The 27,903-nt window shown below is 49.8% G+C and overlaps 1 protein-coding gene across 1 annotated transcript in view; it reads left to right on the plus strand.

The window, feature by feature from the left end:
* jarid2b (jumonji and AT-rich interaction domain containing 2b) overlaps nucleotides 1-27,837 on the plus strand; it is a 102,250-nt gene extending 74,413 nt beyond the window's left edge. Inside the window, 15 exon segments of the mRNA XM_084454922.1 lie at nucleotides 4,625-4,747; nucleotides 5,212-5,257; nucleotides 6,187-7,128; nucleotides 7,130-7,586; nucleotides 9,203-9,825; nucleotides 12,228-12,320; nucleotides 12,558-12,676; nucleotides 15,525-15,595; nucleotides 15,901-16,015; nucleotides 19,806-19,911; nucleotides 20,156-20,338; nucleotides 23,204-23,334; nucleotides 23,686-23,869; nucleotides 24,987-25,094; nucleotides 25,584-27,837. Coding sequence (XP_084311048.1) covers nucleotides 4,625-4,747; nucleotides 5,212-5,257; nucleotides 6,187-7,128; nucleotides 7,130-7,586; nucleotides 9,203-9,825; nucleotides 12,228-12,320; nucleotides 12,558-12,676; nucleotides 15,525-15,595; nucleotides 15,901-16,015; nucleotides 19,806-19,911; nucleotides 20,156-20,338; nucleotides 23,204-23,334; nucleotides 23,686-23,869; nucleotides 24,987-25,094; nucleotides 25,584-25,793 — 3,511 coding nt within the window. The 3' untranslated portion in view covers nucleotides 25,794-27,837.
* Nucleotides 27,838-27,903: the final 66 nt, after the last annotated feature.

The raw sequence follows: 27,903 nt of genomic DNA on the forward strand, positions 1-27,903 counted from the left end.
TCTCTCTACCTCTCTCTACCTCTCTCTCACTTCCTGCCCTCCCCCCCCCCTCTCTCTCTCTCTCTCTCTCTCTCTCTCTCTACCTCTTTCTCTTCCTCTCCTCACCTTCTCTTTGTTCATTGTTCCTCTCTTTGTTCTCTCTCCCCTTCAAGTGTCTCAGTTACATTTGATTTACAGTTTGATTTACAGTTAGTCTTTTAGCTGACTTAAAAAAAAAACATCCAAAACAACTTAAAATTCCATTTGTCTAGAACAGTTCTAGAACAGTGGTTCTCAAACTTTTCAGCCTGCGGCCCCCAAAATAACTTGCGACCCCCCCCCAACCCCCACCAGAGAGCTTTTGACAATCTGACAAGAGCACAAACGCCCACACAGACAGCCCCAGTATAGGCACACAGCCTGGCGGAAAGCAGGCATAATATGTCGTTTAGATAGCTTTAACAGTACTACATAGTATAGGGAACGCTTATTACATGGCCTCTTAAAATAGACTACCCAAAGCAAGACACTGGAAGCTAAAAGCTTCTGTACGACTCACAATTGTCACTTTAAGTTTTGGATCTTTTTTCAGGCAAGAAAGTAACCATGTAGATTCCAAATATATGGTCCATTGATCGAATTTATGTACAAAGTGCTACATGATCGCTAGCCAGTGTAAACGCTGTCGTCCGCCGTCACAGCTGCTCAGTCTATGCGACATGTCTTCCACTGCGCAGGGGATTGTGGGTCAGAATAGCCAGAAAAGCACGCTGGCTTGCATACTGCACAATGTGACCGGATGTAGTATGACATCCTGGTATTTTTGGCATACTGCATTTGACATGCGATGTCCCGGGACATACTAAATCTTTTTCTGGCCTACTAAACATGCCTGAAATTTGAGGGGGGGGGGGGGGTTACGGTATATGAAATATTCTGTGTATATGATAATATGATCGCAGGGTTACAGAATAGGGAAAATAGAACATTGTTTCATTGGAATGTCATAAAAACCCAAAAACAGCCTAAAACCAACATTCATCATAAATAGTTGTTTTTATGAAAAGTGACTAGCACACATTTTGGGCTTTGGATTGGGCAGTTTCTATCTGAATGCAATGAAGATTAGACTAGACAAGTGCTTATGTTGATTTACAATGACAACATAATAAGCCAAAGCCGCTGAGAGGGGGGGTTTAATCACCAGTGGGCGGGACACAGGATGCAACCCTGGACCCACTTCAGAAGCCTGAACCCGATGAAGCCAGCGCTCTGGGTGTGTATGCTCCTGCACACCTGACTTCTCTTCCTCTTGTCATGCGCCGGCCTTCACCGTTGCTTTGTTTACAGCGCTTGCTATCCAGTGCTAGTCCAGGTTCCGCTCCAAACGACGGCTGGTGCTCACTGAGGCCCCCGTCTGGCCCCGGAGGGCTGTGTGTTCTTACTCACGCCCGGGAAGAAAAGTGCAAAAGGAAGGGCCGGCAGTCAGCTGGAAGTATTGGCCCTTCCTCAGGGAGGGGGGGCTGGAGGGGGGTTGGAGGGGGGCTGGAGGGGGGAGTACCAGCGTCTGTCTCAGCGGACTTTCCTCAGGAGCGGTCAGGAGCGCCGCGGGCCGGCTGTGTTTCCAGCTCTGGTCAGGTCTGGTTCAGGTCTGGTCCAGGTCTGGTCCAGGTCTGTTCATCCCCAGCATCGTCAGCAAGAGACAGGAAGATCTCTCTCTCTCCCCACTCTCCTCGATCTTCCCCTTCTCTCTCTCTCTCTCTCTCTCTCTCTCTCTCTCTCTCTCTCTCTCTCTCTCTCTCTCCTCCATATCTCCCCCTCTCTCTCTCTCTGTCTCTCTCTCCTCCATCTCTCTCTCTCCTCCATCTCTCTCTCTCTCTCTCTCGCTCTCCTCCATCTCTCTCTCTCTCTCTCCTCCATCTCTCTCTCCTCCATCTCTCTCTCTCTCCTCCATCTCTCTCTCTCTCTCTCTGTCTCTCTCTCTCTCCTCCATCTCTCTCTGTCTCTCTCTCTCCTCCATCTCTCTCTCTCTCTCCTCCATCTCTCTCTCCTCCATCTCTCTCTCCTCCATCTCTCTCTCTCTCCTCCATCTCTCTCTCTCCTCCATCTCTCTCTCTCTCTCTCTCCTCCATCTCTCTCTCTCCATCCATCTCTCTCTCTCTCTCTCTCTCTCTCTCTCTCCTCCATCTCTCTCTCTCTCTGTTTCTCTGCCCGTGTGTTGAACAGACGTGTCTTCCTCCTATGCCAGCACGGCTCCAATCATTTTGAAGGACTTCACGTCATCCGCTTAGCACACGAGCAGCGTGTTAACGCACACGCGGCACAATCACCGGCGATATCTAGCTAACACCAGGGTGCGTGCCTGTTGTGTGTACAGTATACAGCGCGTGCGTGGTGTGTCGGAGGGTTAAAAGGTCACTCTATCATAAACACGCCCGACACTCCCGTTTACGTGTGTTGTGTGAATCAAGCCCAGGAGTCGGGATGTGATGAGGGTTCAGTGTACAGCACGCGGACGGTCTGGGATGAGAGGTGAAGGCTGCTGTTTGGGCAGGGATATTGAGCATGGGGCGGGCGTCTCGCCGTGACCTTTCAGGCTCCTGTTTAAAAATTCAATACGCTGAAGGCTGCTCATGTAGCCAGGCTCCCTTGATAAGACCACAGGGAGGTGGGCCAGTATACTCGCTCAAATTGGTGTGTGTGTGTGTGTGTGTGTGTGTGTGTGTGTGTGTGTGTGTGTGTGTGTGTGTGTGTGTGTTGTCAGCACGTGCGCATGTGTGCGCTTGTTTAGGTGTTTTGTCCGTGTGGTGTTTGCGGGATGTGCGTGTGAGAGAGAGAGCGAGCGAACCTGCATCTTTGGGGTGTGTGTGTGTCTCTCCCTTCCCCCTCCTCCTCCTCCTCCCCTCCTCCTCCTCCTCCCCCCTAGGAGGGGAAGAGTTAAAGTTTCCCTCTGTGTCGTCGCTGCCTCCTCTCCTCTCTCTCTCTCCCCCCGGCTGGCGGAGCCGGCGCTGCAGATGTTCACCGTTAATCTTCCTGCCCTCCTGCAGCTGGGCTATAGCAACACATGATGTCATCTGGGCCCGTCCCCCTCCTCCCTCTCCCCCACTCACCTTCCACCAAAAAATACACCTCAGAGAGGCTGGCTTTGTGTTCCTCCCCCTCTGTCTCTGTCTCTCTCTCTCTTTCTCCCCGTCTCTCTCTCTCTCTCTCTCTTCCCCTCTCTCTCTCCATCTCTTTATCTCTCCCCGTCTCTCTCTCCCTCTCTCCCCGTTTCTCTCTCTCTCTCTCTCTCTCTCTCTCCCTGTCTCTCTCTCTCTCTCTCTCTCCTCGTTCTCTCTCTCTCTCTCTCTCTCTCTCTCTCTCCTCGTTTCTCTCTCTCTCTCTCTCTCTCTCTCCCCGTCTCCCTCTCTCTCAATCTCTCCCCGTCTCCCTCTCTCTCTCTCTCTCTCTCTCCCCGTTTCTCTCTCTCCCTCTCTCTCAGCGTCTCTCTTTCCCTCGCTCTGTTCTCCTCGCGTTCTCCCTGTGACCTCACCGTCGAGTCCAGTACTTTCAGCAGTGACGATCTTCCGTCCGCCCCTCCTCCTCCTCCTCCTCTTCCTCTCTCTCTCCCCCACCAAGGTGCTCTCTTCCTGGGCAGGAGGCGGGCTGGGAGAGGGCCGGTCCTCGGGCACAGACAGGCGGGGTGACGTAGTCGGCAGTTGGCAGGACATCCTCCCCCCCCCCCCACCCTCCCTCCCTCCCTCGACAGGATTTTCCAGTAGACCAAACAAGTACAGTGCATGCTGGGCCAAGGCTCACGTGCGCACTCGTCCACCCCCCCCCCCCCCCCCCCCCCCCCGAGGAGAGCTCTTCAGCGGGGCCAGCGAGACCCCTAGTGGCCCAACCACGCCACAACGCCCGCCTCTGAGGAACTGCAGCGTGACCCGCGTCCACAAAGGGCTTTGTGGGTAAACCGTGGCTACGGAGACGCGCTCGGCCGGCTGATTACGTCTCCCATAGTATTCACGTGGCAGGGAGAGTCGGATGAGTTCTGCAAGGCGGTTTAAACGGCGCGGACGGATGAGTTCTGCGAGGCGGTTTAAATGGAGCGGACGGATGAGGTCCGAGACCAGGGTCGTTTCCAGGCTCTGGCAGGCATCGCCATGCATTTGACCTTTCCACGCGCAAGGTGACCTTTCCACCCATCTGTCCGTCCGTCCATCTGTCCGTCCATCTGTCCGCGGCCCATGGGGTGACGACAGCTGCTCTCTCTCTTTCTCTCCCTCCCTCCCTCCCTCCTCCCCTCCTCTGCTTGTGTTTTTTTGCTGACACGGGGGCCAGACAGACGATTGATGGGGTGGGGGGGGGGGGGGGTGGTGTCACATTTCACTCCCCTTATCTTTTAATAGCCTCTCTTTGTGTCAGGGGCCCCCCACCTGATAGGAGCACAATACAGCTGTAGCAGAGTGGGTGTGCGCGCGCGTGTCTGTGTGTGCGCGTGTGTGTGTGTGTGTGTGTGTGTGTGTGTGCGTGCGCGTGCATCTTCAAAGGCAGTCGGCCCCCGGCGTCGGCTCCCTGCGGCGCCGGAGTGATTGATGACGCCATCGCTGTCGTCCTCCACGGTGGTTCACACCAGACACCGGTCTCACAGCTCTGCGCTGCGCAGGGAGGAGCTGGCGTTCAGGAGCGCGGCGTTGGCGTTCAGGAGAATAGCGTTGGCGTTCAGGAGCGCGGCGTTGGCGTTCAAGAGCGCGGCGTTGGCGTTAAGGAGCACAGCGTTGGCGTTCAGGTCCGCGCCGAAGCCGCGGCAGCTTCCTTCAGATCGACTGCTTGACACGATTAGATTTTTTAAATTGAACGTACAGACTGAGATTTTAATAGGAAGCCACTGAAATCTGACTGTTAGTGCCTCTTTAAGACCGCAAAGCATGAGAACAACCGCCAGGGCCCTGTAGAAATAGAGTAGAATAGATTTGAATGAATGGAGGAGAATAGAACGGATCAGAGCAGCGCTCTGTGGTCAGTGAGGACTGGACCAGGTGTGTTGCTCTGCTGGTGACCGGGTGTGTTGCTCTGCCCTGGACCGCCTCCCAGACCGGACAGGCGACAGGAGAAACCAGAGACAGGACCGTGGCCTCTTAGGGTCTTCACAAGCCTCACACACACACACACACACAGCAGGTCCACTTATGAAGTCTGATCCTGCCGAACATTTATGCAGCTGCGATACTGCGTACCCAACTCCCCCGATAGGCTAGAGAACAAGGTGGGGGGCGGAGTCCGGGAGAGGAGGGACCAAGTGAGGAGAGAGAGAAAGACAGAGCGAGAGAGCGAGAGAGAGAGAGAGAGAGTGAGAGAGAGAGAGAGTGAGAGAGAGAGTGAGAAAGAGTGAGAGAGAGTGAGAGAGAGTGAGAGAGACAGAGCGAGAGAGAGTGAGAGAGAGAGCTCTCTGTGCTCCTTCCACTCAGGCGCCGTACAAGCCCGTGTCTTCCCCCCGTCTGTAACCCCCCCCCACCCCCCGTACTCCTCTAGCACTCAGTCCTCTGATCTCCAGCCAGCCCCCCCCACCACCACAAACAAGCCCTTTATTGGGAGCATTAAAGGGGAATTTAAGAGTTTAAGGACAGCGTAGCAAATAAAACAGCAGGGGCGGGGCCGGGGGCGGGGCTCTTCCTCTGTGTTTTCTAGCGGTGGTGCTAGAAGGCTCGGCGGGTTCTGGGACGATGCGCTTTCTACGGCTGTTGTCTGCGTTCCGGCTGTTGTTCTTTGCGGTGTTGCGTGTGTGTTGTGTGTGTGTGTTGTGTGTCCAGGCCGACGTTAGTACAGGGTTCGCTATCGGCACTCTTAATGTGCCACGTGCTGCTCGTGTTGATGTGCCCAGTGTGAAAGTGCAGTGATCCTGTGTGTGTGTGTGTGCGTACTAGTATACACAACCTGCAGTGAACACGGTAGATAGGAAGCTTATTTGATTGCTCTGTCATCTTACTCCTCTCCTGTCTCTCTGTCCTGTAGGTCTATAAAGTCTCTCTCCTGTCTCTCTCTGTCCAGCTGGTCTCTCTCCTGTCTGTCTCTGTCCTGTAGGTCTATAAAGTCTCTTTCCTGTCTCTCTCTGTCCAGCTGGTCTCTCTCCTGTCTCTCTCTGTCCAGCTGGTCTATACAGTATCTCTCCTGTCTCTCTCTGAACAGCTGGTCTCTAAGGTCTCTCTCTTGTCTCTCTCTGTTCAGCAGGTCTCTAAAGTGAACGGATTGACACGGGCCGGTGCCAAAAAAGCGAAAGACTTCCGCCTGCCGTCCAAACCTGTGAAGTACACCGCCACCGTGTCCAAGGGCCACGTCACCTACACCAAAGCCAAACGAGAACTGGTCAAGAAAACCAAACTCAACCACAGCAAGCACGGCCCCACCTCGGGCGCCGCCGCCGCCAACAATCACCACCGCCTCCCCCGCCCCGCCCCGACTGGCCTCCACCAGCGAACGGCCCTCGCCAACTCAGGAAACCCCGCCCAGAATAGCCATGCAAAAACCCGCAAGCAGGTTCTACTCTCCAACGGGGTGCGCAAGGCGTCCGACGGGGCGGCCAGCGCCCGCCTCAACGGCAGGCTCAACGGACAGCAGCGCCACGCCCCCAACGCCGCCGCAAAGTCGGAAGGGGAGGGGCATCAGGGCCGCGAGGGGCTGCGGAACTCCAAGCGGCGGCTGGAGGTGGCGCTGACGGCCCTGGGGGCGGGGCCTAACGACCGTGGCGACAAGGCGAAGGCGGCGGACACCGAGGCCAAGAAGGCCAAGCTGCAGCAGGCCACGCCCCTGGAGACTCGCAGCAAGAGGGCCTCCAATCAGGATAAAGCCGCCGCCGCCGCCGACGTCGCAGCTGCCGCTGAAGTCCCTAACGGACACGCCGACGTCATGGAAACGCCCCCGCCGGCGGCACTGCCTCCTCCTCCCCCGCCTCCGCCCTCAGCCACGCCCTCCTCCGTCACACCAGCAGCCAATCCGGAGCCGGAGCGCCAGAGGCCGAAGCGGGCGTCGGCCGGCAAGCTGATGTTGATCCGACAAGCACAGCAGCAGAGCAGGTCTCACAGCAGGAGCCACTCCTCCTCCTCCTCCTCCTCATCCTCCTCCTCGCCGGGCCCCCACCAGAACCAGACACAGGGGCGACCCGCCACCACTACCTCAGTCTCCCAGCACCCCCCCCAGCCCCGCCCCCGGGCACGCCCCGCCCAAACCAGCAAACGAGCCCCGCGCCGACCGGGAGAAGGAGTGGGAGCGCGAGAAGGAGAAGGAGAGGGAGAGAGAGAGGGAGAAGGAGAGGGAGCGGGAGAGGAGCCGGGCGAGCTGGGCGGCGCTGGCCGAGGCCCCCGTGTGCACGCCGGGCCCCCGGGAGTTCCAGGACCCCCTGGTCTACCTGGACGCCGTGCGCGGGCGGGCCGAGGCGTGCGGCCTGTGCCGGGTGGTGCCGCCGCCCGACTGGCGGCCGGAGTGCAAGCTGAACGACGAGATGCGCTTCGTCACGCAGGTGCAGCGCGTGCACAAGCTGGGCCGCCGCTGGGGCCCCAACGTCCAGAGACTGGCCTGCATCAAGAAACACCTCCGATCTCAGGGTATCGCCATGGACGACCCGCCGCTCATCGGTGAGTCACACACACGCACGCACGCCGCACACACACGGCCCGCTCGCGCAAACGCACCGGAGCCGGCGGTCGGCGGGTCAGCGGTTCGAATCCCGGCTCCTCCTGTCCACGTGTCGAAGTGGGCAAAGACGCCGAACCCCGAACTGCTCCCAATGAGCAGGCTGGCGCCTTGCATGGCTGCTGCCGCCATTCGTGTGTGTGTGTGTGCGTGCGCGCGTGTGCGTGCGTGTGTGTGTACGTACGAGAGGCCTTCATTGTGAAGCACTTTGATAGAAGTGCTTTGGTAAATGATATTTTACCACACATGCTTTTATCAAAAGCGCTTTTATCCAAATTGACCATTTACCACACACTGACAAAAAAACACATTCCCAACACCCTTGTACCTCAATTTCACCTCTCTCTTTACCACAGTGTGTAACTGTGGCTGAAGCACCGCTAACAAACGCCACAAAGATGGCTATCTCGGCTGTATTGGCAGTGCAATGAAACATTAGTTGCTTCCCAGCTATTTTATCTCCTAGTTATAGATCCCAATAAAAATTTGCAGATACGGCCTCAGAATCCCCATGGCAGGAAAACAATATTTCCCACAAATTGCCCTGTCACCTTAGGTTTTTCTCACAGATGTCAGCGCCTTATGAGCTTATGAGCTGCACATTCACAGTTTCCCATTGTGTGCCTGTGTGGCTTTAGACGCCATTAAGTCTATATGACAGAGATACACATTTATAGATTTCCTCTCTGTGTGTGGAGCAATCATCCCTGGGAGCTGGGATCTCACCCGGACAGCCGTTGACCCACAGTGCACTTCACCGCCCAATCAGGAAGTCAGCCCCTCCTCCCATTAGCCTCCATTTAACCTAATTAGCAGCCATATTCGTCTGACATGCTGGATGTGGCTCTGAAGACTATGAATTAAGCTTAATGGGCTTTATTGCTCATTAACATTGGGCGGTCTTACACCTGAGAGAAATGAAATGTAACATACTGTATGACCTTTATGGGATCTATGTCTATAGAAGGTGAATTATATACAGTATTCAGATGAATGACTTGGTTGACCCTACTCACTCAGTCACATGTTTATATAATGGTTTCGTACAAAGTGCTTTACAATGATGAATACAATACAATGAATAAAAAAACAGAATGCAAAATGGATAAAAGATAAATTTTAAACAAGTGAAACAAGGTAAGATAATTAAAGTTAAAATCAATTAATTCAATTAAATCAATTAATACTGGTAAATAAAAGTGCAACAGTGGTAGTGTAAATGTAAAATTACGTACTGGGCTGCAATAGATTCTATGATATACATTCCCTCAAACACTCACATCTCTCTCCCTCCCTCTCTCCCTCTCTCTCCCTCCCTCTCTCTCCCTCTCTCCCTCCCCCTCTCCCTCTCTCTCTCTCTCCCTCCCTCTCTCCCTCTCCCTCCCCCTCTCTCCCTCCCCCTCTCTCCCTCTCTCTCTCTCCCTCCCTCCCTCTCTCCCTCCCTCTCTCTCTCTCTCTCTCCCTCTCTCTCTCTCTCTCTCCCTCTCTCTCCCTCCCTCTCTCTCTCTCTCCCTCCCTCTCCCTCTCTCCCTCCCTCCCTTTCTCTCTCTCTCCTCAGGTGGCTGTGAGGTGGACCTGGCCCGGTTCTTTCAGCTGATCAATGACATGGGCGGCATGCAGCAGGTGATGGACCTGAAGAAGTGGAGCAAGCTGGCCGACCTGCTGCGCATCCCCAAGTCAGCGCAGGACCGTCTGGCCAAGCTGCAGGAGGCCTACCTGCAGTACCTGCTGTCCTACGACTCGCTGGGCCCCGACGAGCGGCTGCGCCTCCAGGCCGAGGTGCTGCACGAGAAGGAGGCCCTGGAGCGCCGGAGGGGCCCCCTGGAGGGCCACACCGACCCGGGCCCCCAGCAGCACCCGGGCCAGGCGCTGGGCCTGCCGCGCTACGAGCCCAAGAACGGGCTGGCGGGCGGCCTGCTGGGGGGCGGGGCCGGGGGCGGCGGCGGCGGCGGCGGAGGGCAGCACCATCACAACCACCACAACCACCATCACCGCGCCAACGGGGCGTGCGGCCGTCCCAAGGAGCTGGACGGCGCCCAGGGGAAGGCAGGGCGCCGGAGGCTGTTCGCTCAGGAAAAGCGCAAGGAGGACAAGCAGCGGGGCGAGGAGGACGAGGAGGATGAGGAGGAGGATGAGGAGGACAACTGCGTTCTCAGTGACCAGCACAAATGTATTTACAAGGTGAGGACATGGTGTGCTTCAGTCAGTCCATCCTGGTATGTTACCGTTATATTACTGTTATGATAATGTTACTGTCATGTTATGTTACTAGGCTAGACCAATAAGATAAGATCAACTTGTTACTGCAGTGTGAATGTACAGAATAGATCTGGCTAAAGAACATACATCAGAGTCAAGAATATTCATAGAAGAGTACGACAAATATATACATACAGTATGTATAAAATATAGAATACGTACACACATCAAATCTAAATGTTCAACGCTGATATTTGATGAGTGCTCTACCAGCGTGTGTGTCTACGATATTCCCCAGGCCTCTGCTGCAAATATCCCTCACCTAATTACCATATTAGCACAGAGACGATGAGGAAACATGGTGTCACGTCTTCCAAGGTGATGGCTCTTTTTAGCACCCTGCTCTGCACTCTGCTACTGTTCGGAGGGGAGAGTTGTAACACGTGAAGTGAGCCGCCTCCACGTTTGTGGCTTTGGTGTGAAATTAACTAAGAGCTTCATAGCAAGATACTTGAGTCTAAGGATTCATACGCTCGATGTCAACAGTCTGTAAGCACACACAATGGACTGGTTGTCCTCTCCTCTCGTACCATGAAGTGGTAGGCTAGGCACAGGGTGTGTGGACCTTTCAAGGCAAGTTGACCGACTATCTGATCAGATTTGGGGATAGCAGGAGATGTCCAAGTTGAAGAAAAGGTAATTGGTTAGTGTATGGACATTATGTCTACTGTAGGGGTGCGCGTGAGTGCGTGAGTGCGTGAGTGTGTGTGTGTGTATGTGAATATGCGCATATGACTGCATGAGTATGTGTGTGTGTGTGCGTGCGTGCGTGTGTGTGTGTGTACAGTATGTGTGTGTGTATATATGAATGTGTGTATGTGCGTGTAGGTGTGTGCGTGCGTGTGTGTGTGTGTGCGTGCGTGTAGGTGTGTGTGCACGCGTTTATGTATGTGTGTGTGTATATGAATGTGTGTGTGTGTACAGTATGTGTGTGTGTGTGTGTGTGTGTGTGTGTGTGTGTGTGTGTGTGTGTGTGTGTGTGAGGGCTCCAGCCTCAGCCAGCCTGGCTGCTGTGCAGTGGTAGCTGGAATGTAGGTCAGTGCTCAGCTCTCTGAAATGGGCCCAGAGGCGCCCTGCCTGCCTCTCCCTGTGTTCTCCCTGACCGTCAGACGCCAGCCCCCAGCTGCCTACACAACCGCACATGCACACGCACTCACACCACACACACACACACCACTCACAATTAACTTGTGAAGAGTTCAAACGAGAACTCCCACGTGCATTGAATCTAACACTGGAATGTATGTGCTCGCGCTCGCACGCACACGTACACACACACACACACACACACACACACACATTCCTATACACATACCCCTGCGTTTCCCCACACATTCCACAGTAGAACATGTCATGATACAGTATGTGGTGATGGGGGGACCCTCATCCACTCTGCTGGTGACGTGCTGTCCAGCACAGTGCCTGTACTAAACCCTCCCCCCCAACACTCAACCTGCACGGCTGCTCACGCTGACAAAGATCCCAGATACACACACACACACACACACAACCACACACACACACACACACACACACACACACACACACACACACACACACACACACACTGTCCACAGAGCTCCACTCTGGATCCCCTTTGGGAGAAAGAAAGAGAGTGTATGACAGTGTGTGAGTGTGTGAGAGTATGAGTGAGTGTGAGTGAATGTGTATGAGAGTGTGAGTGAGTGTGTATGGGAGTGTGAGTGAGTGAGTGTGTATGGGAGAGTGAGTGAGTGAATGAGTGTGTATGGGAGAGTGAGTGAGTGAATGAGTGTGTATGGGAGAGTGAGTGAGTGAATGAGTGTGTATGGGAGAGTGAGTGAGTGATTGTAAAGTAACTCCACCGGAGCCTGTGCATTCGGGAGGCCATGTTACCAGGTTACGGCAGCCTGCGGGCGACGCGCGTCCAAGGGGCCGTGGCGGCGCCTCGTTGTGGCGCCGCGTCATCAGGAGTCTGGGCCTGTTTTTCACGCACTCTCAGCACAAATAGACAGTGTAGAGGTCTGTTGATAGTTATATTGTGCTACTCTTGCAATTTGGATAAGAGTGTCTGCTCAATGACTAATGTTATGTCATATTGACATCATACCAGCAACGGTACGTAACTGTAAAGGCTCTATAATCACAGAACAACATTTTGTATATATTTTTAAGCGGCGCAGCTGCTTCTATGTGTGTGTGTGTGTGTGTGTGTGTGTGTGTGTGTGTGTGTGTGTGTGTGTGTGTGCGCGCGCTTGACACTAAACTAAAGCCGTGTTTGTGATACTGTGTTTGTGTATTATGTGTCTCTTGACTCATGTCTCTCTATCTCTCGTGTTTTCCAGGGGAAATCGGTGTCGTTGACCAACTTCTTCAGGATAGCCAGAAACACCATGACCATGTGCTTTAACAAGGACCCCGGGGCGGCCGAGGTCGAGGTGCGCCCTCCTCCTCCCGTTCACTCAAACCTTCATTTATCTAGATTCCCGTTCATCCAACCCCTCCCCGCACTCACTTGCATTGGAATGTAGCCCCCATTCATGTCTGTTGATTTTCCTGGTCTGGTAAAAACGAAGAACGGTGGTTAACTGATCTTTTCATTATTCAAATCAGAATTATTACAATGCTTCACGTTTCTCTCCCCCCCCCCCCCCCCCTCTTTCCCCCCTTTCCAGCAAGAGTACTGGAGGATCGTGCAGGAGCGGGACTGCCACGTGGCAGTGCATTATGGGAAAGTGGACACGAGTACACACGGAAGTGGCTTCCCCGTGGGAAAGTCTGAGCCATTTTCTAAGTAAGTGCTCTGAGGAGCGGAGGAGACCCCTCGATAATCACACGCACAACCTGCCCCTCCCAAGACCAATTCAATGCCAACCAACTCCTAGAACTAGCATTTGATGATTATTGATTATTATTGCTGCTGATTGATAGTCATAGGTGTTGGCTTACGAGATGGGGAGTGGTAAAGTTGTTAAGTGGTTAAAGGTATAATATGTTGTATGTGGATTATATCCCCCATCTAGTGTCTAAAGATAAGAACTGCAACAACACAAAATGCCAGATAATGCACTGTTTCAGTCATACTGTGATAAGATCTTCACTCCGAGAGGAACATAATGTTACACTAATCCAGGGGTGGCCAACCAGTCAGAGACTAAGAGCCACAAAAATTACTGTGGTACCACCCAGAGCCACACCATATATACCAGCGTTTCTCAACCTTTTTTTCAGTCACCGCACCCTTCATAAGTACTTAAAATCCCAAGGCACCCCAGTCTAAAATAAGAAGAAAAACATTATTGTCCATTAAATATACATTTAAAGTTAATTTATTTAAAATTAATACATACAACAAGATATTTTCTGACATAATATATTTTGGACTGGGCTGGGTTAGGCTGGACTGGGCTGGGTTAGGCTGGGCTGGACTGGGTTAGGCTGGACTGGGCTGGGTTAGGCTGGGCTGGACTGGGCTGGGTTAGGCTGGACTGGACTGGGTTAGGCTGGACTGGGCTGGGTTAGGCTGGGCTGGACTGGGTTAGGCTGGACTGGACTGGGTTAGGCTGGGCTGGACTGGGCTGGGTTAGGCTGGACTGGACTGGGTTAGGCTGGGCTGGACTGGGCTGGGTTAGGCTGGACTGGGCTGGGTTAGGCTGGGCTGGACTGGGTTAGGTTGGGCTGGACTGGGTTAGGCTGGACTGGACTGGGCTGGGCTGGGCTGGACTGGGCTGGGCTGGGTTAGGTTAGGCTGGGCTGGGTTAGGCTGGACTGGACTAGACTGGACTGGGCTGGGTCGGGCTTGACTGGACTGGGTTAGGCTGGACTGGACTGGGCTCGGGATTTGAGGCTTTGAAATGTCCCAATGATGTCTGGCATATCAGACAGAATGGCTTACCATTACGTTCTATGAAGAAAAAATTACTCTCCCCACTCGGGTAAAAAATGTCCTGTGTTCGTCTTCATATTTTCTTTTCGCTGCGCATTTCTTTCCAGACATTCTTTGGTTGTGTACAGTAGCCTAGGCTACGTTAGCTTCTGTCGTAAAAGAGAATGACCCACGCAAAGCAAATTATTTTGTTTACAATAGGTGCGTTTACATGACAAATATTTTTCAATCTGGTTGATTTAAAGCTGATTTCATCTTGAGCGTATACATGGGATACAAAGTAAACTGGTTGGATGTTTACATGCGACAACGAAACAAATGTTTCGAACGCGCACGCAGCCGTGAGTGATTGCGTTACGATGGTTACAAACGGCTGACTACGGAACTGTCGCGCGTGCCTTGATTAGTCAAGTCTTAAGCATGCGCACAATGAACGCAGAACGCAGCATCAATCCGTTTCAAGGTCTATAGCCTACATGACGGACCAAACGGTTTCGAAAAGGTTTAAACTACCTTCTTGAAAGCGATTGGAATTTCAATCGGGTTGGGGCATTTCAGTCGGATTGAGGTGTTTATATGACATATTTTCAATCGGTTTGGTCTTCCAAACCTATCTGAAACCGATTCAAACTGTCCATGTAAACGCACCTAATAATTTTGTTACCAAGGTGATTTGCTACCTATATGATTGGTCTGAAGTGGTTCTCACGCGACTTCCTCACTAGCGAAACGAATCATGATTTTATGACAAATCTGCAATAAACTAAAATGGGCGGGAAGAAATGCACAGCGAAACTAGAGAGAGAGAAACGTTCTTATGGAATGAATGAATTTATTTTTTAATGAAAGGATGGAAGAGCCGCAAGCCAACTGTTTTGGGGGGATGGATGGAGGAGCCGCACATTGACGGGCAAAGAGCCGCATGCGGCTCACGAGCCGCGGGTTGGCCACCCCTGCACTAATCAGTAATCACAATCAAGTATTTCAGAGTGCCATGTAATACGTTACGTTAGATGCTGTAGTGTGGAGATAATGTTAGGTCTGGCTATGCAGATTCCAAGAAAGAACGATAGCTAGTTAGCTAGTAGAAAAGTAGCCATGTCACCATGCGACTTTATCCCATGAAACTCCATAAACTCCGTCCAACAAGTAAAGGCTGGCCCGATATTTATCCGACTTTTGCTCCTTCTTCAGTCACTGAGCTTTTGAGATTCGTATCGCACGGTTCGCCGGGGCTCAGGCGGAGAAGCAGGACGACGATTAGCTGAAAAGAGTGAGCGGAAGTGGACGGAAAAGCTGCCGTTTTATAGTCGCACACACACTTGATGCTAACCAACATCTATAATGCTGCTAATTCACGGAAGTATAACGTTAGCTGGCTAGTGCTAATCTCACAGTGGTGAAGCTAGAATAGTACCTGGCAACCCAGCGTGCAGTACCAACGCTGTAATACTATTGGCTGGTATGATATCAACAGTGTCATTGTCGGGCCGTCAAAATCTCATAATGTAATAATTTCAGACAAAATATAATTTTTTATGGAAAAGCAATAATTTCACTCTGCAGCCTTCGCAAAGCCCTATGGATGTTTTTTGTTTTTTTAATGTTTATTTTAATCCACATATAACATATTATACCTTTACGTTAATAGTTAGCACACATGCCCAGTAGTGTGGGTCTAACCATACAGTGTTCTGTCTGTCTGTCTGCTTGTCTGTCTGCCTCTCTGTCTGTCTCTGTCTGTCTGTCTCCCCAGACATGGATGGAACCTCACTGTCCTCCCCAACAACTCTGGGTCCATCCTGAGACACCTGGGTGCTGTGCCGGGTAAGACCAGGACCACTGCATTCATACATCCTGGGCTTTGAGTAAAAAATGAAAATGAAACTCCTCATAATACCATTTAGGGCAGATGTAAGGCTGTGATCAAACCTATTGTTTACGTCGTCCTGTAGGGTCACAATTCAAACACGTTGTTGACATGACTTTTTAAAATCAACTGCTAACCCAAAACCATCCCTCACACCATCATGTTGATGAATACTTTCAGCCAAACAGTGATTTTGGCTTTCTTTTTGTGATAACAATGGGCTCTCCCCCCCTCCCTTCTCTCCCTCTTTCTCTCTCTCTAGGGGTGACCATTCCCTGGCTAAACATTGGCATGGTCTTTTCTACCTCATGCTGGTCTCGAGACCAAAACCGCCTTCCGTACATTGATTACTTACACACTGGTGCTGACTGCATTTGGTAGGTATTCCTCCCTCCCTGAGCCGGGCCCCGGACTCTGAATCGCACGCCCACTTCAGTTCTCCAAATGCGATTCAGGGTCTGGGAAGGCTTTCGTTCAGAGTGATTTTCCAACTGGGCCAATCGGCGTCCTTTGAATGCAATGACAGAATTAAAGCTGCATGAGCTAGCACTTTGGCGGCCTCTCTGGTCATGGTAAAAACTGCACTGCGTTTTAAGTACTGCCCTTCCCACAATCCCCCACTCGGGCTCCGTAATGACGTAGGCTATACAAACAAAAACGCGAGTATCTATGAGAGGCTGCTTCTATGGACTGGAAGGATGGCTTCAAACCAGGTAACTATGAAGAGAAATTACATTGAGCAACATTTTCAGTTTATTAGTAAAGTATACAGTCATCCCAAATTCTATGGTAAAGATTTCATGGGGTGGGTTGTTGTCTACCCTATGTTGTTGTGATACTTAAAACGCATCTCTTTCCTTGCCATGACAAGATTCCCTGCCCGTTTACTGGCCAGTACACTGAAATTATAATATAATACATTCACAGGATCTTATGTGGTCTCATGTCACACATGTTTTTTGGGGGGTCTTGCTAAGAATAATTCATAAACTAATAGCAAAATAAAACCTAATATTGAACTATAAAAAAAGTACCTCATGCAGCTTTAAACTGTGCGATGTGATTAGCTAGAGGATTAACTAATCGCTGAGGACTCCCTCTTCGTCAACGCCCAAGCAAGACGACAACATTTTTTTTGCCCCATGGGGACACGTGTACAAGCAGGACACACACACACCGCTTTCGGTCCGCTGTGTATTTGTAACCTCTTATGAAGTTTGATATTTCTCTTATTATCCCTTATCTTGTATTAGCGCCAGTGTGCGTGCTAGTGTGGCAGGGTTGAGAAAGGGGCTGTGGCTGTAGACAGGCCTCGAGCCCTCCCTCTCCCCCTCCCCCGGCCGTCCGCAGGTAAGCTGTCATGAACATCACCCTCATCCGCCGTCCCCTCCGACGCCCGGCACACCGGCTCCAACGCTGTGTGTTTAGTACGTCCCCAACGTCTGGACGGCGAGCCACTTGACTTCGGGGACTAATCCGAGAAGAGAGCAAAATGAAGTAGCTGATGTGTGAAGAGAACCTGGGAAGTGAAAAGTCTTGATTTAAAAGAACTAAGATTTGCAGCAGACCTGCAGTTTTCTGGAAGTTTGTTCTAGATATGTGGAGCATAAAAACTGAACGTTGCTTCTCCATGTTTTGTTTTAACTCTGGGGACAGAAAGCAGGCCTGTGCCAGACGACCTGAGAGGTCTGGATGGTTCATAACGTAGAAGCAGATCAGAAATATATTTTGGCCCTAAACCATTCAGTGCTTTATAAACCAACAGCAGTATTTTAAACTAAATTATTTGACAGACAGGAAGCCAGTGTAAAGACCTCAGAACTGGAGTGATGTGATCCACTTTCTTGGTCTTAGTGAGGACTCGAGCAGCAGCGTTCTGAATCAGCTGCAGCTGTCTGATCGATTTTTTAGAGAGACCTGTAAACACACCGTTACAGTAGTCGAGTCTACTGAAGTTTTTCCAGATCCTGCTGAGACATAAATCCTTTAATCCTTGACATATTCTTCAGGTGAAAGTAGGCTGACTTTGTAATTGTCTTAATGTGTTGAAACTCAGGTCTGAGTCCATGACTAAACCAAGATTTCTGGCTTCGTTTGTGGTTTTTAGTATTACTGATTGGAGCTGAGCGCTGACTTTGAAGCGTTCTTCTTTGGCTCCAAAGACAATTACTTCAGTTTTATTTTTGTTTAGTTGAAGAAAGTTCTGGCACATCCAATTGTTGATTTGTTCAATGCACTTACTCAGCGCTTGTATGTGATTATAGTCCTCAGGTGATATGGTGATATTAATTTGTGTGTCGTCTGCATAGCTATGGTAGCATATTTTGTTGTTTTCCATCATTTAAGCTAGTGGAAGCATGTAAATGTTGAACAGAAAAGGCCCCAGAATGGAGCCTTGGGGAACGCCACAGGTCATTTTTGTCCGCTCAGATTTGTAATTGCCTATAGACATAAAGTAGTCCCTGTCCTTCAAGTAGGATTCAAACCAGTCTAGCACTGTGCCAGAAATTCCTGGCCAGTTTTCCAGTCGGCCTAGTAATATCTTGTGGTCAACTGTGTTGAATTCATCACTGAGATCCAGTAATACTAAGACTGAAATTCTTCCATTGTCTGTGTTTAAATCGATGTCATTGAAGACCTTACCAAGAGCAGTCTCAGTGCTGTGGTGTGGTCGAAATACTGACTGGAAGATATCAAAACAATTATTTAGTGCCAGGAAGTTGTTCAGCTGTTGAAAAACTGCTTTTTCAATGATTTTACTTAAAAACAGGAGGTTAGGCCTATAATTGTTCATTTGTGAGGTGTCTAGATTATTCTTTTTTAAGAGTGGCTTGACGACTGCAGTTTTCAGGGTTTGTGGGAACACAAACGGATGTTTACAATTTTGTAGCAATTCAATTCAATTTGTAGCAAATCATAGCCCATGCAGTTAGATACAGTACATTTTGAAAAAGCCTGTAGGCAGAATATCAAGGCAACAGGAGGAGGGTTTCAGGTATTGTATAATGTCCTCCAGGGTTTTATGGTTGATCAGATAAAATTGTCATGGTATTGATTTTAAGTGCACACTGGGACAACACATATCCTGAACCTGATATGGAGGCACTGACTGCTTGACTGGTGAAGGCCAGTTCCCTTAAACACAGAGGCCGTTTAGGGTTAAGGTTAGGTAAGGGGGAAGCTACTAGTGACAAATCTAAGAGGCTAGCAACAGAGAGAGGTTAAAAGAGCTCCAGGATGATGACAGAATTGACAAATAGCAAGATGAAGGCCATATAAGAATTATTAATATCAGTAAAATGTTTTTTTTACACCTCCATGTTTACCCCAGTAAGGTGTAAGGTCTCCCAGGTCTCTGAGGATCTGGTGAGTTATACACAAAATAGGAAGTTTGTGGCGCTGGCAGTTTAGGTAAGGGGCAAAGGGATAGGTTTAAGTTTAAGTATAGGGTTGGGTTAAGGGTAGGGTTAAGTTTCGGGTTGGGGTTAGAGTTTGACCGGTCTCTGTGTTGACGGGAACTAGCCACTACCTTAAAAATATCCGCCTGTTAGTCAGAGAGAGAGCCGTTAACGGCTCCCTCTGGTGGTGAGCCGACGCACAACGGGGGCGCCCGCCTGGCCCCGCTGTGACTCATCACAAAAACAAAAGCCCCTGTTGCCACGGCAACGGCGGCCATCTGGAAGAGCCTGTATACTCTCTCTGTTCAGCCCCTGGAGAGAGAGCCTACTGTACCACACACACCTCCCACGAGCCCAGGCTGAACCACGGCACACACACACTCTCCACACGCACGCCACGTTCCAGTTGCCCGGGATCCACCCCGACCTGATCCAACCACAGCTGTTGATTGTTGAAGCCCCACGCATCAACAATCAGCGAAAGCTGTAATAAGATCAAACACTTCTGTCTAATTTGTGTCTCTCAGTGGACAATGTTGCTATGGAGTTGGTACAGTATGTGCAAAATAAAGTATAGTGTGTTGTTATCCACTGGTATCACTAACAGTGGCTAACATGGCTAGAGCTACAAAGATGGGGCCAAAGTGGGGGTTTTCTCGGGAGTGACGTCAATCACAACTTTAAGTTCCTACTTCCCAGGCAACTGGAACACAGCGAAACACACACACACACACAGAGGCGAGGCTGACTGGGCCTGCTCCTCCCCCAGGTATTCTGTCCCTGCTGAGGAGAAGACGAAGCTGGACAAGGTGGTCCACGCGCTGCTGCAGGCCAACGGGACGCCCGGCCTGGACATGCTGGAGAAGAACATCATGGTGAGGCCGCCCGCCTGGCGTGCGTGTGTGTGTGTGTGTGTGTGTGTTTGTCTTTCAGCACGTCCCCCTCCTGTGTTTCCAGGAGATGTCTCCTCACCTGCCCCTTTCTCTCTCCTGTGTGTGTGTGGGTGTGTGTGTGTGGGGGTGTGTGTGTGGGTGTGGGGGTGTGTGTGTGTGTGTGTATGTGTGTGTGTGTGTGTGTGTGTGTGTGTGTGTGTGTGTGTGTGTGTACATGCACGCGCAGATCTCTCCGGAGGTGCTTTGCCGCGAGGGCATCAAGGTCCACCGCACGGTCCAGCGGAGCGGTCAGTTCGTGGTCTGCTTCCCGGGGACGTTCGTGTCCAAGGTGTGCTGCGGCTACAGCGTGTCAGAGACGGTCCACTTCGCCACCTCCCAGTGGATGAACCTGGGCTACGAGGCCGCTAAGGTGAGACGGCCACGACGAGCGGTCTCTTACATGACGACAGGTCTCTTGGCGAGAGGGTTCATTTCAGCGGAGGCCGTGAATGTACATACCGTGCAGAGAGAGTTGATTTACAGGGCTGTCGTTTTTTTTTGCCGGGGTTGAAATATCACCACGAAGCCGGAGGTACCGAACAGGAAGAGCAGGTTTTCATCTCAACAGGATTCTCAGTGGAGCGCCAGACCCCTCAATGCAGAGCATGTTCCACAAAAGTATGAAAAGTTAGCACATCTTACATTTCCCAAGGCGAGGAGGACAGAATACTAACGTTTATTTGGCTCACGTCACAATAGAAAAACACTTCCTCACTTCAGCACAGAGCTTTCTTTAAAGCGTTTGAACTATACAGGTTCAGTTGGCCATACGTATACACAAGGGCAGAGTTGGTACACAGCTGGGAGTTGGACCAGATTATTTAGGAACCAATCACTTTTTCTTCTCCCATGGTTCTAGATACAAGGACCAGTCACAATATAAAGCTTCAGAGAACACTATCCTATCCCACTGGCCATCACTACTAAGACCATCCACTAGATGGCAGCACAAGGACATAGATTAAATAGTCTTGAGTTCAAAAGCATTTGAAGCTGTTAGTCAGTAAGTTGATTTGGTGTCATAGAGTGTGTATATCCAGAATGTTTCTCTCTGAGACAGCATCTTCAGAACAGCACTTCCTCTTGTAGGCATCATGACTTTCTCGACCTTCTCAAGTCATGTTTTTGTCCAGTCAAATGGACAGTCTAATATGTATAAGAATGGGGGCCGGACTGGTTCCTCTACTGACGAAAATCACTGCGCTACAAAAGGGAGACACTCACGAGTGTGAGGTGTCTAGATTATTCTTTTTTAAGAGTGGCTTGACGACTGCAGTTTTCAGGGTTTGTGGGAACACAAACGGATGTTTACAATTTGTAGCAAATCATAGCCCATGCAGTTAGATACAGTACATTTTGAAAAAGCCTGTAGGCAGAATATCAAGGCAACAGGAGGAGGGTTTCAGGTATTGTATAATGTCCTCCAGGGTTTTATGGTTGATCAGATAAAATTGTCATGGTATTGATTTTAAGTGCACACTGGGACAACACATATCCTGAACCTGATATGGAGGCACTGACTGCTTGACTGGTGAAGGCCAGTTCCCTTAAACACAGAGGCCGTTTAGGGTTAAGGTTAGGTAAGGGGGAAGCTACTAGTGACAAATCTAAGAGGCTAGCAACAGAGAGAGGTTAAAAGAGCTCCAGGATGATGACAGAATTGACAAATAGCAGGATGAAGGCCATATAAGAATTATTAATATCAGTAAAATGTTTTTTTTACACCTCCATGTTTACCCCAGTAAGGTGTAAGGTCTCCCAGGTCTCTGAGGACAGGTCTCCAGTCTAATGGACAGTCTAATATGCATAAGAATGGGGGCCGGACTAGTTTCTCTACTGACGAAAATCACTGCGCTACAAAAGGGAGACACTCACGAGACACTGGCATGTGCTTCAAGCAGAAGAATATCTGAAGGACTTATGCAAATCTCCACCCATTGTCTCGTTCAGGAGAGCAGCCACTATTAAAAACATTGGCATGTACAAAACATGACTCAAAGGGTAGGGGTGGTAACTGTGCCTGCTGCAACAATGCCACAAATATGAAATGGCTCATCCTCACACTGGGAGGAAAATTCCTATTCGGGAATATATAAACTGTAAGTCTTATGAGGTCTTTTGTTACATTCCTGGTCTAGCATACGTTGGAAAAACCAAACAGCCCCTTAAACAACGAATATCAGAGCACAAAACTGCATTCTGTACAGGCAATGTGGATTATGCAAAACATTGTGCTGAAGCAAATCATGGTTCACCCTCTTCATAAAAATTCTGTGGGATTGAGAAAGTCACGATGCCTACCAGAGGAAAATACTGGCCCAGAGAGAATATTCTGGATATACACACTCAATGCTCTCTGCTGCCACACTGTGGACATTCAGAGTCACTGCAGCATGTTTCAAAAAGTACAAAATGTTCAAAATGTAAATACACTATACAGTATACAAATATACTATACAATACAATATATAAATGTAAATATACAGATGAGCTGTACAATCGTGCCAAGGGATATACAAAATACCAGAAATGCAAATATGAACAGTACAATCATGCTACAGAATAGCCTAACTGGTGCCGACAAGGGGAGAGATTCCTAGGAATGTTGGAAGTTGTGCAAACAAAGATGTGCAAGATTCAAGATACAAGATACCAGTGTCAAATATCACTCAAGTGGAGTCGGTCAGTTGGTAGGTAGGTAGTGTCCGATCCAAAAGCCTCCTCACCCAGAGGGCCGGCTTGTCCCGGCAGACGGAGGGAGGAGTCGATGTCGGCCGGTACGTCGGACCTCCGGCCCCGTGCCAGCCTGTCGTCCAGGTGCACAACCAGACGAAGTGCTTGTATGTCTGGATCAACAACAACAGCCCCCTGGATGGACGACAGGAGCAGAGCCGGGTTCCTTCTGAAGTCCACCACCATCTCCCTGGTCTACCCAGCAAACGTTGAGCTACAAGTGTCTGCTTGCACCACTCAACAAAGTGTCTCTGCTTGCGCCACTCAACAAAGTCCCCCACCGGGCTTCTGTATTCCACCTCCCGCCAGGCGGTCGAGAGCCCTGCACAGCAGGTAGAGGAGGGCGTCGTCCGCTCCTAGGTGAGCCCGAACAAAGTAGGCGGCGGTCACTTTTGGAGCATCAACTTTAATGATCTACTGTAATGTATTCACACCATGCCTCTCTACCTCTCCCTCCCTCTCTCTCTCCCCACGGCCCTCTGGTCATCCTCTCTCCCTCCAGGACCTGAAATGCCGGCATATAGCCAAACCCTTTTCCATGGAGAAGCTCCTCTATCAGATCGCCACAGCAGAGTCCAAGCGTGAGAACGGCCTCCTCCTGACCACCGTCTCCGCCCTTCTCAAAGACCTCAGGTACGGTGTCCTCACCGACCGCCGCTGCGGCACGCCGGACATCAAAAGCGGGCGGGGTGTTTGTGATGGGATGGAGGTGTTGCTCTAAGATGATGTCACCCTGTTGCCATGGCAGTGTGATCAAAGACCTACGTCAGTTTCAACTGTCCTCAAAGGCAGGCGTGATTCTCTTACCGGGTAGTACACGCTTGAGGTTAAAGGTTAAAGTGACATCCGTCGCTAGCGCCAGGGAGCATACTGTAGCTCTGGCGCTGACGTTCTATCGTCCAATAGGAGCGTACGTAGTCGTCATCCAATAGAATCAGGCCTCGGCGTGGCTAACCGGCGCCATCTCTCCCGCCCGTCTGACAGGAACATAGAGATGAGACAGCGGCAGGAGCTGTTCCAGGCTGGACTCCTCTCCTCCGCCCGCTACGGTACCCACGACAACAACCAGGCGTCAGCCGAGGGCCGGAAGAAGCCGCGCAAGTGGCTGGCGCTGGAGTCCTCCGAGAGACGCTGCCAGATCTGCCAGCACCTCTGCTACCTGTCCATGGTGAGGGGGGGGGCAGGGTCGGGCTGGGCTGGGAGGGGAGGGCCCAAAATATCGCCTCGCTTACACATTCACAAGATGTTGTGTGTTGCTGTTTTTATTCACTGAGTTATAGCCTAACGTAAATTCATGCCATACCTGCATACTGTACCACTTAGCCTTGAGACCATCCCCAACTCATGAGCTCACTTCCTGCTCCTCCCCGCAGATCTGACTGGTCACTCTCAATAGGAATGTGTTTCTGCTAGAGGTGTTACTGATGGGTGTTGATCAAAATTATTAGCAGGTGATTGGATTAACCTTTAACCAATCAAGCTAACTGCCTTTAATCAATCGAGCTAACTACCAGTTTATAGCAATCTAGCCAACTACCGGTATATAGCAATATAGCTAACTAACTACTATATAAAACACATCAGTAAGCATGGCCATTTATAATGGGCTGAAGTTTGAGACAGTTCTCAAAGGAAGAGCTGTCATTTGGAAGTTGTTTTTTGAAAATATTATAGACACTGCTGTATTGGTGTGATTTTTTTATTTTTTTTATTTTTTACCAGCGGTGTATGTGTGAAACATATAACTGGTTTATCCATCATCTTAGCTAAGACTATTCAAAGGTGCACAATATTGTGTTCTTGCACATCCCTCACAGAGATATAGAGGTTGTCAAAGCAGTGTTATCGTGAGGATGGGCTTGAGAAGGAGGTGAAAATTAGCAGTGTGGGACCGGATCCTTAATCAAGATTCAAGATGATGTATTTGTTACATCCATCATACAAGTATAATAGTAAAATTCTCCTCAGCCTCCCAGCAACAACAGAATAAAATACAAGATAATAATAAAAAGCAATGCAAAATAATACAGTAGAAAGATATGGTGTGTGTAAATGTACACGTACATGTACAAGTGTATGGACCTAGGACTCGCACTGGTCTTATTCAGTGACAATATTTACTCACCTTCTCTGGCAGTGGATCAGTTGTGTGCTGTTAAAAGCTCTGTCAGAAGGCTGGCCCCCCTCTTGACCCCGCCCACCCGGTTGAAGGAAAATAAGTTCGGACATAAGAGTATAGTTGTGGACTCTTAACAGCGTACTGCGCTATGGACTGTGTCACTCAGGTGGTCCAGGAGAACGAGAACGTGGTGTTCTGTCTGGAGTGCGCCCTGCACTACGTGGACAAACACAAGTCCTGCAGGGGCCTCAAGATGATGTACCGATACGACGAGGTAGGCCGCCGCGTTGTGTGTGTGTGTGTGTGTGTGTGTGTGTGTGTGTGTGTGTGTGAGAGAGAGAGAGAGAGAGTGTGTGTGTGTATTAGTGATTCTGCCTTCTTCCCCGCTCTCTCTAGAGTACCTAAAACTAGGCTAGAACTAATTGTTCATCAGATGATTTCTAGAACGAAAGCGCCAGTTGGACAATAACAGCGTAGTAACACAGCACATGCTGTGACCTTTCTGTTACATAAAACATAGCTTGGTTAGGGGTTGAGACCCTTTCTCTTTTCAGCGACCCGTGTTAATCTTCATCTTCATCATCTTCATCCGCTTATCCAGGGTCGGGTCGCGGAGGCAGCAGCTCCAGCAGGGGGCCCCAGACATCCCTTTCCCTAGCAGCATCAACCAGCTCTGCCTGCGACCCGTGTTAATACCCGTATTAATACCCGTGTTAATACCTGTGTTAATACCTGTGGCGTTTGTCCCCTCCTCCCTTTCCAGGAGCAAATCAACAGCCTGGTGAACCAGGTGTGCGGCAAGGCCACCGTCAAGAAAGGCGTGGTCGTGGCGGACGCCTGCAACGGCGCCAGTCCGGTCAAGGCGGCGCCCAAGCGGGGCCCCCGAAAGCGCGCCACCGTAGAGGTGTCCCTGTCCCGCATCTCCCCCGCCCACCTCGCCAAGAACGCCGCCACCGCCGCCGCCATGTCGTGAGGGCGCCGCCCCCCCCACCACCCCCGCTTCAGTTTAGAGTGCCGCTATGGCCCCTCCCCTTTTTAAAAACATTGATTTCAAGCTTTTTGATGCCCCACACACATCCCCCCCAAAACTATCCCCTTTGCTCACCCACCACCCTTAGTATGGCAACCTTGTTTTTAAAAGCAAGCTGTCTTTTTTGCACTAGCGCGAAAGAAGATTAGTTTTTTTTCTTGTTTTCCGTTTTCCTTTTTCCTTTGTTTTCTAGGCTTGCTCGTTTGAAGTCATCCTAAGCATTAAGTGAGAGAGATTCACAGGTCAAAGTGACGGACGCCGCACACCTGCCAACCGCCACCTCAGCTCGCCACCCGACCCCGCCCCCCCAACCTGGCGACATATCACGTGTCTGTCCCCGCCCCTTAGACTGCATTCACCCTCCTCCTCCTCCTGCTAATCACGTCACTCAACTGTGAACACGGGGACACAGGAGAAAGGCTCTGCCCTTTGCTTGTTTTGAATTTAAATGACGCAAGTAGTACCCAAAGTTTGAGTCCCTCTTGACTTCTGAGGAAGAGTTGTTTGTTTGAACTCTGTCTTGATGCAGCTCCTGACTTTAAAGGAGGAGGCGACGTGAGGTAAAACTTGAAAGACAGACAATGTTATTTTTTTGGCTGGCTTGTTATTTTTTATTTTGGATTCTAGCTTTGATTTTAGTAGTTTTACGAGTCTTCTGTGTTTTTATTTCCTTGTTCAATGTTTCTTTTCCTTGGTGGACGTGAGGCGGGCAGGGCTGTGCCAGTTTGACCCCCCCAATCGGAGGTCACTGCCCGTCTCTCACTTCCTGCTCGTACGGAGGGAAACCTCCTTCGCTAGCAAGTGAAAACTGTGCCTGATACTTAGCGAGGAGATCCATTGTTTTTTGGTGCTGTTGGTTATTATTACTGTATAACAATACAAAAGAAAATCTGGCGGTTTGCTGGCTAACGGCTAGCAGACCCCTCCACAGGGCGGAGTGGCTTTTAGGCCTCTCCGGTTCTAGATGTGCAATCGTGTTAACATTCCATTCTTTCAGTCCTCTTGTTTCATCTGTACCAGTAAACATTAATTATTATATTATATTATTATTATTATTTTGTGTTTTTGATTTTTGTTTTTGTTCTGATGTGCTATCTCGAGTAGAGCCACTAGTCAAAGAGTGTAAAATGTGAAATATGAAAATCCACGTTTTTTTTTTTTTTTTCCCTTCTTTTTTTGGGATTTTTGCATTTTCCCTTTTCCAGATGTTTTATGATTTAGGAGAAAGTTCCAACACAAAACGACAACTGATGTACATAATCCTGTAAATTTCTTTAAATACTTGAGCCTTTTTCTGGGGTGAAGGAAGGATGAGAGGGGAGTTTGGGAGGGGAGTGCTCGATGAAGAAAAAGCCTTACACTTCACTTTCTTCATCCATGTGAGTTTGACGCTTACAGGGTTGCTCTAGTAACGTGTATAAAATTTTAAGTGCTGCTTATATCACTAAGAGAGAGGATATGGAGTAGCGGACGCCCCCCTAGTTTTCTTTGTTTAGCTTTACTTTTTTAAAGAAAAGGGAAAAAGTATTCACAAAAAAAAAATGGGTTTTTACATTTTCATTACTGAAAATTCAACAATGTAGTAGCTACTCATGTTGCACTGAGCTTGTCAGTGGTGACTGTCAAGGAAATCCTATAATCGAGTTTGTTGGTTGTCGTCCCTTGCAGAAGACTGAACTGTTAGGAATATTTAAGGAAATGCCAAGTTGGGTGTTTTCAACAAAAAAAAAAAATGTGGTTGTCAAGTTTTTATGGCCTTACAATGTGTTCTATTCAGACGGGATTTTTTTTCTTTTCCTTCTCTTTTTTTTTTGCTTTTTTTTTGTTGCTTTTTCTACAGTTCTAAACTATTCGCTCACAGTCTGGTCTCTGGCGAGTTAATTTATTAGCGCTGTGTTTCTGCCTTTCCCTACACTTGGAAAGCGTTTCATGGTGGTTATATTGACAGTTTTTTACTTTTGCAGTTTGTACTTAAGGTTTAATAAAAACTTACGGACAATTCACTGTCATTTCTTTTGAACGTCTCGTGTCTCTCTATGAGAGTGATCTGGCT

The sequence above is a fragment of the Borostomias antarcticus genome (genome assembly GCF_949987555.1).
Source record: "Borostomias antarcticus genome assembly, chromosome: 21".
Taxonomy (NCBI): domain Eukaryota; kingdom Metazoa; phylum Chordata; class Actinopteri; order Stomiiformes; family Stomiidae; genus Borostomias; species Borostomias antarcticus.